Source organism: Phaethon aethereus (genome assembly GCF_964289735.1).
Source record: "Phaethon aethereus genome assembly, chromosome: 2".
NCBI lineage: Eukaryota > Metazoa > Chordata > Aves > Phaethontiformes > Phaethontidae > Phaethon > Phaethon aethereus.
Window position 1 is genome coordinate 150,205,674 of NC_138582.1, and position 13,032 is coordinate 150,218,705.

A 13,032-nucleotide genomic window follows, 5' to 3' on the forward strand; every position below is an offset into this window, starting at 1 on the left:
CTGTATCTCATAAGCAATCTGTTGAATAGAGGCTTCAGTATGTGACTATTTCTGGGCTTTCAAAAAAGTCTTGTTGATTATGGTGCATTTATGACATTAGTCAAATTGCGGAGTTGGCCTAAACATGTGCAATCATGAAATGTAATTAACACATGTTTTTCAGAAATGCAATTCTGAAATTCTGATGTGCTGAAACATTCCATAAACCTCTGTTTGACCTCATGGAAATGGAAAAAAAATCTCAAAACAGTTGAATGAGTGGCAGATGATTTACCTGTTTGGCTTTTTTCTTTCAAAAAAGGGTTTATTTCCTCTTTAATTATATTGCTGTCCATAAAATTTTGAATTTTTTTTTTTTCCTGTAAAGTGAGTGGTAGATCTTCATTCTAAATAAAGCTTTATACAGACCAGGCTTCCCTACTAAATCAGAGCTGTCTTGTCAAGTTCTGCTGTTTCATTTTGGGTTTATTTACTTAGAATTTTTCCCTTTTTGTTTGAGGGCAGACTTGGCAAAGCAGAGAACCTCTGCCCTTGCTGTAGCCAGTCAGCCTCTTCCCATTCTGCAAATGTTCTTGTATAGCCCAATCCGCACTTCCAATTTGTAAGAGCTGCTTGCATAATTCACAATATTGAAGCAGACAAACTTCTCTACGTATTCGGTTGTTGTCCACTTTCAGCATTGATTTATGTTAATAATAGAAGTGTTAAGCAGTTCTGTGTATTTTTGTGGTACAGGACACACACCTTCCTGCCAAAAACCTCAGACTAGCAGAGCCACCTCAAAAGTCAAGTCAAGAAACAGGTTTCAGTCATGTGTCCTCCATCAGGTTAGCTGAATACAGTTTAAAAGTTTGTTTAGTAATTGTTAAAATGCAAGCTAAGGTAGTCAAAAAGCTGTTATCTGGGTACGTGGTGGTTTAGGCAATAGATGCCAAAATCTTTTAACAGTCTTTTTCCTGTGAGCGTGTAAACTTGTACAGATGAAAATTTGAAGCACCTGTCTTAGACATGAGCAAGAGTCTGTATGTAATTTTAATCTATTCTCCTTCCCCAGTTTCCTCTCTAAATATTCTGCATAGGTCCTTCCAGCTTATGTGAATGATGCCCCTATTCCCTGAAAGCTTTTGGTGGTAATTCCAATCAGTCACGTTCACTATGAAGGGCTGAACTGGCCAAATGCGACAAGAGTTTCTGAACTTGCCAACAGTCATTAACTCCCAATCATCTCAGAGCAGTGAAAGCTTTTTATAGACTTGTTTCCCTCACTTGTTTCCCTTTCTAGCTTTTTTCAATGCAGAGTTGAAATCTTAAATTTGAACTTAACCCAAGGGGAGAAGGAGCTGCAGACATAATGATTTTCATTGCTAATTTTATGAAAACTTCAAGGACAAGAGCTGAGAGATCGGACCAAAACACCAGCTTAATTACGTATTCATTGGAAAGTCCTGTAATCTATTTTCACTGCTTCCAAAATATTACAGTACATTATCACTCTACAGAACTTCACACTGAGATATCTGCATGCCAGTGACAGAACTATATATAACAGTCTTGTGGTTTGCACATAAAAATATCAGTTGAAAGCTGTAGTTGCAATTTTAACTGATTTGAAGGCTTGTTGTAGTCTCTGTTCATACAGGTTGAACAAGTTACTACTCATCTATGCCAATATTATGATTTTATTATTAATCAGAAATTACAGCATTTGGCTGCTTTCCAGTTGATTTGAATGACATGTTCTCTTTCAGTGTTAATTAGGTGCGAGTTCTGAGATCTAAAAGATAGGAGTATAACACTTTGGTACATTTCCTCTAAAATGCCTTTTACGTGATTTATTAGCTGCGCAGAGATTTCAACCAGAAACATGAAATAGATCTAACTTGTAAAGTATTGGAATTTTAGGGGTCTCAATGTTTTTTCTTCATGAGCTCCCTTGCGTTTAAAACTTGAATATTAATTTATCTATCTATTATCTGGGAATTTATAGATGTCCATTATATTTACATGAAAGGCAAACACCCTGTTCAGTTCATTTAAAAAAACAATCTTGTTTGTCACCTTCTCAGCATTAGACATTTGTCGGGATAAACCAGAGACACCACGCTGGATCAGAGCTGGTCTGACCAAGCCCATTGTCTCTCTCTCTTCCCATCCCCAGTAGCTTAAGGAAAAGGTTTAAGGAAGAAGGAAGCCTATGGTAAATTTCTCTCTCTGTCCCATGAAAACACATCCAGATTTTATCTCACACTGTAGCTTCAGTATCCCCACCCTGCCAGTCCAGGACAATTAACTAGTTTAGTGGTAACACTGGTAGAGGCTTTCACAAATAATACTGAAAAAAACGCACCAAAGACGAGTTTAAAACTGAAAACACTGTCAGTCAATACTTTTAATTCTTGCTACTGTTAAACTTAGAAGGATATAACACATTCTGAATACCATTAGATGATTATAAAGCTTCCTTCTGTCAGTGTAGCTTGTACATGTAAAATAATACTTAGTGTAGTGGCTGTAACAATATGGTTTAGAAAATTTTCTGTTTCAAGAGAAAAATCACATAATTAAAACAGTTGAAACAGGATAAAAGTTGTGCGCTGAGGACATCAAAGACTTCTCTAATGGGGAATGGCCCATACCAAATTTTGCAGATGCTATGATGCAATTATACTGTAAAAGAAAATTATGGAGAAAAATGCGTAGAATTTCCATGATAGTGGAAATACCTGAACGTGCTTATCTCCTTCTTCTCTCCAGTACTATATTATTATTACTTTAAAAAGCAGTTTATGTTATGACACCTTCAAGTTTAGAAATCCCATTCATTTCTGTTCAGGATGTAGAAGAACAAAGTATAATTGCTTTTCTTTCCAGGCAAGGCTCAGCCTCAGGTGAATAGGATTTAAGACCCTCCCCTAACTTTCGCATTTTCTATTTGCTAATTTTGGTGATTGCCTCAACATGTTGATTGTTGACCGTAAAAAGAGTAGGCTGCAGTGGGAGTACAAAGTGAGGGTAAATATGATTTTTGCCTCTCTGCATGTAGGTTTTGAGCCTCCGAGGGCAGCCAGGGAAGATGCTTGGGAAGAAGGGAGTGGGGTTCCTGCATACACATAGCTGTTGCACTGTGACCCCCCTTTGTAGGTGCCTAATGCTCCCCATGCCTCACAGTGGGTGCAGAGGTGTCTTAGTGCTGCAGACCTGCTGGGGCGGAAGGGCAAATATTGCCTCCACGGATCCAGCCTCAGGCATTGAGGCATTGCAGGCAGAAAGTGCCTATCTGTGGTTGTGTCTTAGAAGTTTGCCATGTCTGTCAACTTTTTGATGCCCTTATCCTCATAACACCATGGTGAGTGCCTCTAAGCTGAAGCTGGGAGGGCAGCTTTAAACGGATTTTGATAAGGAGGAATAAGTCAGTTCATCTGCAGAGCTGTCCCTCTGCATCTGGCAGCTGATTGCTTGATAAAACAGGGAGCACAGTGGCAATTTTTTGAAGACAGGTGTTCTAAAGCTTTTACGAGATGCAAGGATACAAGATTCAAAAAGCCGTCAACTAAAAGAAACCTGATTACTTGGGGTCTGAGGAAAGTTATGGCCCGAGATTGCTTATTTTGCATCTCTATTAAATTCTGATTTCTCTAGGTGACAAAGCATCTTCGCCTCACGTTAATTTCAGTGTGGTTGAGAGTGATCGAATAGCTTAGGAAATAAGTTTAGTAGATTTTGGGGAATTTGATAGAAAAATGGAATCACACAGAGCCTAAATCATATTAGAGACAGTTTCTGTACTGTAACTCTTTCTGGTCTGTCAAGAACAATGTCTGGCCCATTATCCTGTATCCATGATTCCTATACCTGTTCCTGCTATGATGCAGTAAAATCTTATTTCTTATTTAAACCTTTGAAAGGAAATTTTTTACTTTTCCAGCTCTTCTGTACCTAGACAACATATGTGATGCTTAGTAAGGACATTCGAAGTGGTGGCTTCCTTTTCTCAGAGGCTTCTGCCAAACAGAAGCAATGTAAATTTTTCTACAAATAATTTATTTACCAGTCTATCCTTTCTCTCAGTATTTTTCTTTTACTTTGGCACTTCCCTTGAGACTTCATTTGGAATCTCACAGTTCTGTTTTTTGAACAAGATTCCCTTCTTCCTGGCACATGGAAAGCACAGAGCACCCCTCTACTTCTCATTTTAGACCCAAAGGCAGTATGAAAAGCATATCTGATTTTTAGTGCAAAGTGTGCAAAATTTTTCTACCCCCTCTTGATGGTGTTAACTGAAATAAATTAACAAAAAATACTTTGATTGGCTTTTGGATCGGGCAAATTGGAAACTAATGAAGAATTTATGGTTTTGTCTTGGTGATAGTTTTACTAGCATGAAAAAGTTGTGATTGAGCTTGAATACAGTCCAAAAAGAATATGTAAAATACACTACTGAACTGCTCACCCTTTGCAGGGGACGTACTGGGTGTCTACAGACTTCACATATGATTTGCATTTATCACTTATAAAATGGGGCAGCTTTATTTTTACACGGGAACAGGTGTTCATGGGAATTTCATTCCTCTCATAGTATTTATTTGTCTGCCTTTCACCATGGCGTCCAATCTCTTTCTACATAAAATCAGTAGCAAAAGCCAAGTCCACACCAGTGTTTCTGTCTCTTCTACTTCTGTTTTGGTAGATGATTAACCGATTATTTTTTTTCTTAGCTTTATTTTATTTTGAAAAGTGACAGCTAGGGGTAGGCAAGTATCGAAATTACAAAAGTTACACGGAAAACTTTTCCAAGACATAAAACAAACAGGAAAATAAAACATTTGGGATGTTGAAAGGAGTCTACAGAACTTAAGTCTAAATTCTTTAATTTTCTAGAAGTATAATACACTATCTCTTCTTTTAAACTCTAATGCTGGTGTAGAAGCTTTATCTGAGATATAATTGTCTATGCTATAGAGAGTTTCAAAACATTTATTAAAAAGATTACTAAGATTTTCAGTTATGATTAGTAAACCAAAGTTTTACTCACTTGTTGTTTTTTTTGTCAAACAGATGTGTTTTATGAAGTTGTTCAGAGCTTCCCTCGAGTGGAGGAAAATGTGCGAGTGGATTCACACGTAAACAGCCACAGGTGGAGAAGGCACTCAGAGTCTCTCAAATCAGTTGACACCAACAGAGCTAGCATGGGGCAGGATTCTTCTGAGCCAGGGGGGTTCACAGACCTGCTGCTTGAAGGGGGACACGACAACACCACCCAGATTGAGGTAGAAATTCATTCCCTCTTTTTTTTTTTTTAATTCAATTTGTTATATTTGATTTGGGGTAAGTAAAAAATGAAGACGTTTCCTTCAGTGTGCTCAAACATTGATAGGGGAAGAGAATCTCATGGTCTTTGTATTTGGTACTCTGTCAGCACATGGAAGCCAGCTTTTTCTCCTGTCCTGGGGCTCGAGCCTGTCCTGTGTAAATTTTGAAGATATTCTCTTGAGGATGTCTGTGTCTCTGCTGGGAAAACAGTTATGGGCAGTCCTATGTTGTATCAGTTCTTGCTGGAAAACTGGAAAATGAAGTAGTATTAAAAAAATAAAAGAAAATTTAATTATTTCTTAAAAGTTTGGCTAAATGCCTTCATTTGTGAGAATTTGCCTGGTCTTTATAGGGAGTGATATCCAGACATGAAGGGGGAAAAAGCCCTAGAGAAATAAGAAATTTGAAAAAATTCCAGGTTGGTCATTAAAAGAATTTGCCCATACTATTTGATTGTTGATCTTCCAAAGAAGAGTAACATGGATCAAATCCATCTAAATGAAGGGGAAATTCTCCCTCTGTTTTGTGGTTTCATTCAACCTCTGACTGCTTTTTTTAAAAACTTTAACTGCCAGATTGCCCTCATATGGACATAATGTAAATCCAAGTGAGCACCGGTTCTGTCTTTGAAGCTGCTCTCAGTTTTGAGTTGCGTAGGGAGAGCAGAAGTTGATCATAATGTTATGTTGTGATTGATTGCTGCAAAATGTCTCTACATATGATGATATATGGGGATTCTGCTATTTTACCTTAGTGGTTCTACATAAACACACTGGCTGAATTGATTCTGTCTTTATACACAGATAGCAAGTGTTAATATTACAATTATTGTATTTTTACTGCTTTTTTTAAGTAGTAGGTTTGGGGTTTTCTTATTAATAAAAACTACACACTATTTTTCAATAAAATACAGCTTTGAATAAGTTACACTTAACATTTTCAGTCTTTATATTCTACTTCCAAAGCAACAGTGCTATTTATTTTTCAGTTCTGAGGAGCTCACTCTGACAAACAAAACAGCTTTCAGATTTTTGGGTTGTTATCTTACACAATAACAAAAGCAAAGCAAAAGCAAAGCGATATAAAACCCATCTGTAGAGACAATGGTGTTTCTACAGCATTAGTGAAAAAATAATGCTTTCTGAGGTGTATGTTTTGTGTTTGTTTTTTAAGTTTCCCAGTTTACACAGTACTAATTATGCTTCCTTTTGCATAAACATGGAAGTCAGTAGTTGGTAAATTATATTTTTGAATTGCATGTTGATTTTGTGATTTGGTTTTGCCCCCTGTAATCCCCATCTGGCCATACTTGTAGCAGTTCACTCAGGCATGACACAGATAGATCCTTCCAATTATTTTAGCAGGTGAAGTGGAAGATGTCTCAAATACAGGAAAGTTCATGTAGCTGATCTTTCCACGGCTTACCAGTAAATCCCCGTGCCATGTCTCCATTCCGCTGAGTTCCAAGCTCTTATGAAGCAAAATGAGTCAGAGCTCCCCTCTACCACTCATCTGTGGCAACATTAAGGGAAAAAATGAATGCTTGCAAATGGATGTGTGTAGAATGGTATTTTTTCCAGGGCCGTCCTTACTGGCAGGTTAATGGCATTATAGTGTCTTAACCTAAAAAGTACATCACCCTTACTGAGTTTACTGAATTCAGGTTTTGTGTTCTGTCACAGCCCTCTTTTTCTAAAGTCTTCACAGCACAATAACCGAGTTGTGCTTTTACACATTATCGGATTCCATTGTAAATCTCTACTGCAACACACAGGCTTTTTACAAAAACCCTTGATGCCCAGCTTTGTAGGGGAAGTAAAGAGTACAACAGATATTCACAGGGGAGGAAACCGTATGTCACAAAGTTTTCTGCAGCTTGGGAGATTATTGGTAGTGCTGGAGAGTATATTGATTTTTGAAACCCTCCTTCTGTGTGTGTTGCAGTTCTTGCTGAAGAAAAAGTGAAGAATGAGTACTACCTGCCACTCATATTTAATGACACTACAGAATTGCAACATCCCTTCATCACAGATACTGTTTCTCTCTAAAGTACTTGCTTGGGCTTGCCACGCAAATGTGGAAGACTTCTTTTACTGGAAGGCTAACAGTGATGAACATATCTCTAATTTTCACTTGGTATTGTTTTCTGCTCTTCTTTATAATGATGAGTTTACTTTCTATCCAGCTTTAAAAAGACAAACCAAAACAAGCACACAACCTCCCCCCCCCCGCACCCCCTCGCCAAAAAAAATAAAACCAAAACCCACAACCAACCAACCAAACCAAAAAACCAACTAAGGACAAAAGGGAAGGCAGCATGCAGAAATCTCTGCATACTGTTTAAAAATAACTGTTTCCTGTGTTATCAAATCTATACAGTCATAATGTGCAAAATAATAAAATCAACCTGTGTGGAGCATAGCTTAGTTCCACTGGCTTTTCTTGATAATATTAAGGTAACGGGACTTTTTATTCATGTTTTTCCATTGGAGTTATTTTGAGTTGTGCTGTAACTTTACAGCAGCACTATCCTGGGTTTCCCATCAGCCCTAATCCATGGGATGTTTTAAGATCAACTTGCGTGGAACAAGAAGTTCAGGCCTTCAGTAGGAGGTACATTGTAAACTGGTTTATCACATCTTTGCAGTAGCCAGGGTGAGTCCACTCCTATATGTAGGAAAGATGATAATGGCCAGATTCTCTTTAGAGGTGCTGTCTCTCCGGTCCTAGAGCTGGAGCAATGCAGCCACTAGAGACTCCAAGACATTTGCTGTCTCTCTTCACAGCTCTGTTTTGCCACATCCATTTCTTTGGCACTGTGATTCAGGACAGAACTCATGCAAAATGATGGACATGTTCAAGTCATTTTTTGAATAAAGATGTTCTCTTGAACTGGACTCTGGAAATTGAACTGCATTACAGAAACTAGCGGAAGCAATGGCTATAGCAATTTGATGTACAGGATCTTCAGAAATGAGCAGGGCCTTGGGATGAAGACAAGACCTCCAAGTCCCATTGCATTGCTGCAGAATAGGAATTTTGTGGTCCATAGGTGCAGTGTTGTGGCAGCACAAACCCGCAAAACCAGAGATGCCAAGTGAAAGGCAAAGGACAGGGAGAAGAGGTTTCTGCTGCAAGCCAGATTTTCTATGCATGCAGCATTTGTGGTCTTTCTGGAGAGCTGATAGCTAGCTGGAGATTATAGGGTAATATCAGTGTGTAACAAATGCTTATCATAAGCAATTTATAAAACAGTATAAATACAGAGGAGGGAGAACACGTAAGTGCCTGGGGCCAAACCAAGTTTATTAAGGCTTCACTTCCACTACAGAACATGGCCAGAGAGAGTGAGGAAGCTCTGAAGAGGGACAGGTGTAAAAAGGGTGAGATCCCTTCTTATACAGATGGTCACAAATTTACGGTACTAGAGATCTCCCCAAAGCAGATGGCCTTGGGACAGGTGGAGAAATAGGTTATCAGCAGTCCAAGTTAGCTGCAAGGTCAACCCCAAAAAGAATAGTGATGCAGTGCAACTGAATTTTCTGCTTTGCTTCATGGCAAATGAAAGCATGAAAGAGTCTCCCTTTGAAGATAGGAGCATCCATGGCTAAGGCATATCTTGGAGAAACTTCAAGTGACAATTTTTCTTTTTTAACTTTTTAAAAGACATATTATTAGTATGGTCTATCTTTTTATGTTCTTTTTATGGTTTTCTCTGTAGTTCCACTTTCCATTTGGTAATTAAGGATTTAACCTTTTGCCTTCCTGCAGAGGAGTTTCCTGTTCTAAAAGATGGTTAGTTCATAGTGCTTAAGGAGAACTCAAAGTAATTTGAAGTTTTTCTTCTCAAGAGTCACAAAACCAAACATTAAAGTCTTCTACCTGGAATAACTTCGGGGCTGTCAGAAGCTGAAGTGCTTCCCACTAAGCTAGAGAAGTGTTTTGGGAGTTTGGAAGCATCAAAATTGCATTCCATATGCATTAACTAACCAGTGCTCAGGACTGGCCAGTGCAAAGGCGGCCTCCATGGTGCCAGTGAGAGGGAGAATGCATACTGCGCTATAGTTACAGGGACCTCAAAGACAGGGATTATTGTGGGGCATTCAAAAATGATATTTGAGACAGCAGGTGGGGCATTCAAAAATGAAGCGCCATTTCTATCAAGAGTTCTTCTTTCTAGAGTGTTTCTTTCTTAAATTTCTGGAATTTCACAATCTTATCATTTCAAGTCTAGCTTTCCTTTCCCCCCGACCCCTGCCCCATCTTCCTTGGGACTCTTCATTCCAGGCTTAGGGGTCAGAGTTCATTTTTGGGTTTTTGCTTTTGTTTATTGTGCTTGGGACATTCAGAAGTGCCTTCTATTTAGAATAAGTAGAGCCTAAGAAGTGCAATGTGTAGGGTGAAATTTGCTGCTGCAAACACTGTAAGCCCTTGGAAAAGCAATGAGCGTGAAAATACATCTTAATGAATACATCCTAGTTTGGCATGTCTTCTTTCAAGCAAGGAGAAAAATAGGATAAATGTACTACCTTTCTTCACATACTCTCAGAGAAAGAAATGTATACTCTATAATAACTCACTCACTGTTATTAAGTAAATGACTTTATGTGTATTAATATTATTAAAATAAACTGAGATTCATGATTATGGTACGACTGACCCTTCTGTTGATCTCTAAAGCACTGTAGCGATAAAGATAATTAAGGTGGGCAGTGGAGGTTCTTGTTGCCTGTTGCTCTTTTGCATTTACTGGAAAAGCAACTGATCCCTGAAACACATCTAATATGGATGTTGAGTCCCCAGTATCTACCACTAAGGTATCCAGAAACGCATTCCTGTTTTGCCACAGCGCTCGCTAATGTAGGCATGGCCACTGAGGCCTGGAAAAGGCTTAATAATGCATTAATATATAATTGTGCATTACACAGATAATTTTTCAAGTGATATCCTGTGATTATGGCTATGTAGAGCTCTTTACAGAGGTGATTCACCTTTTGTATTTACAATTTTTGTCTCTTTGTCCCAGATGTTTTGTAAAGATCTCCAGCTGCAGGCTTTATAGGAGATTTCTAGGCAACTTGCTTGGTCCTTTGCTTCACCATTCTCTGTCCCTGATCCTTGGGGTTGCTTAACCCCCAGTGAACAGTACAGTGCTAAAAGTAAAGAGGAATTGACATGGAGCAGTGTCTAATATATAGCTTGCATTGGCATTAGCAGAAGATGACAAACATTGCAAAAAAACTTTGGGACGGGTGAATTACTTTTTAATTTGTTGCCACTGCATAGAGATGCTACATCAAAACAAGAGTTGCAAACTTCAAATATCAAAAGGAAATCCAGCAATAAAATAATGGATTAAATCATAGTCAGGCTTGAGCTGAGTGCAGCCATGCTAACAGTAAGGTTTTATTGCTTTGCACCATGAAAAGAGTGAGAAAAACATAATTTTTCATATAAAGTCTTAGAACAGAATGAATTATTGCAACTGTATGACAGGAAAAGATTCAGTTCCAAGTAAGGAACAGCATGCTGAGCATGCTAAGTCGAGTTTGATTTGACTGTATCTTACTTTCTCCACTCCTCCTAAAATAGTGCTTGTGAGCATAGAAAATTGTGGCTATTTCAGTGCAAAACAAATGTATTTCTTAGGTAGTGAAGTGATTCATTTATTCCTGTGGATCTCACTGATATCTCCTGCTGTGTATTGCTTTTAACCAAAATGGAGTTGTTGCTAACTGAAAACACTCTTCTTTTTCTCTCCTTTCTTTAGTTTCTCTAGATGTTTGCAATGTAAATTTTAGCAATTCCTGTAGTTTAGACCCAGATAGCATCTTGCCTCTATCAGACCACCACCAGTGGATTTCCTACTGACAATCTTTTGCTGAATTTTGCATTTTCTCCCAGAGCTGCTGCTCAGAAGAAGGCTTCTGCCTTATCGGTCCCAGTCACTCATGGAAGTGAAGATGTCTGGTTGTGACTAGCAAAAACAACAGAAGGGACTGAGTTTTACAGCCCTTGGGATTTGAGAGCAATTGCTCTCAGCTACTGACAGCAGTGTCAGCATGCCCACTGCTGTGTTCTTACTGCTAGTCTGAGAAAGTTAAAAAAAAATAACCGTTAAGATTAAATTTCACTCAGCTGGACAAATGATAAGGCAGTTGTGTGATTACTGCTCTGATGCACTGTATTAAAAGTGGAAAAACTTGTCTGTGCATAATTGAAGCCTCAAAACTAAACAATATCATAGTCACATAGTGAGCTGTTGGTTTGGCCAAGCCTGCCTCTGTTCTGTTCCTTTTATTCTTCCCCCCACCTCCTCCTCATCCCGATGCTTTAATGCCAATTGCATCTGAAGGACTTAGAAATAAAGAGCAGTGTTACTCACACTGTATTCTGAAACCACGGTCCCTGCAAGTTACTGAGAAGAATATTGTGCATTTGAGAGAAAAATCCTTATTATCATATAAGTTTAATGAGTATTTCTGTTCTCTTTATTCATCCCAAGCTATGAGAGTGACATGCTTTACTTCTAAAATCTGTTTTCTGACTTGCCATCTCTTAGAGCATTTAATTATCTGTGCAGAGTTGTTGGCTTGTTTAGCTTTTGAATTTATAGTTCAAATATTTTGCTTAAATAGTCTTTGTATCTTTCTTTCCCTTTCAGTGATCCTCAGCAATACAAGTGAATTCCATGGACAACATTTTGATATACTCATTCAGTGTAATAAAATCAGGGATGCTATTGATCTCTGCATCATGACAGAATTCTTTTTTTAATGCATAGTCACATTTTGATGTGGATTATAAAGTATCAAAGTAATGCATATTCAGTACAAAGGTATAACCAGATTTTAGGTTTTTAATTTTTAATTAAATTAAAGCATTTGACATGTAACTGAGGGGGGATGAAGCTTTGCAGAACACACATTTGTCACTGGAGTTGGCTAATTCGTTAGAGAGCAAAAGAGCAGTACTTCTGTTCTGAAATCTGTATTTGCAAAAAGTCATGTGACAAAAACCTAAAAAAACCAGAGGGACAACCAGTTTTATCTTCGACACCTGCTTTCTAGCATTGCTTCATTTTGGGAACAGATCACAGACTATATTATTGAGCTCAAATAATATTGAGCCCTTGCCTAAAATAAAGGAAACGGCAAATTTTGTTTTAAGATCATTTTAAGTTGTAAGTGAAGAAATCCATTTTAACGGATTTAATTACATGGCTGCAGCTTACGCGGTCTACTTGCAAAATCTTTATTGTTACAAAAGTTGCATTCATTCTTATTTTTAATTTTAGGGAAATACAGTTGTTTCTTGTTTGCCGTTAATAATTACTACGTTGTGATTTTTGGTGTATGTAAAGGATTCATTCAGGAGAGGGAGGGAAAATTTGGGATCCTCCCATAGGCTTGCAAATATTTTTCATAATCTTTGGTCATTTAGTATAGATGAAGCTTGCTGACATTTCCAGGACTAAAACTACTGTGTCTAAAAAAATGTTTTTTTATAGTTGAATGTGGTATTACATCAGGTTCTCTGCCATTTCAGACCATGTAATGTTGCCTTAGACCATTTCACGTTCATCTGTATTTAAAACAAAGTTGTCTTGCTGATTTTTAAGCCAGTGTAACTTAAGCCAGCAATCTCTGTTTGGATGTGTGCGGTTCACGGCTCTGTTATTTCCGTAACATTCTAGAGGATTAAACAAGCATTCCATATGAT

The 13,032-nt window shown here is 38.0% G+C and overlaps 1 protein-coding gene across 1 annotated transcript in view; it reads left to right on the top strand.

Annotated features, from left to right (window-relative positions):
* Positions 1–13,032, top strand: part of PLXDC2 (plexin domain containing 2) — a gene marked incomplete at both ends in the record, with an annotated part of 276,012 nt that overhangs the window by 121,154 nt on the left and 141,826 nt on the right. Inside the window, one exon of the mRNA XM_082015339.1 lies at positions 5,056–5,267. Coding sequence (XP_081871465.1) covers positions 5,056–5,267 — 212 coding nt within the window. The remainder of the gene's footprint in view (positions 1–5,055; positions 5,268–13,032) is intronic.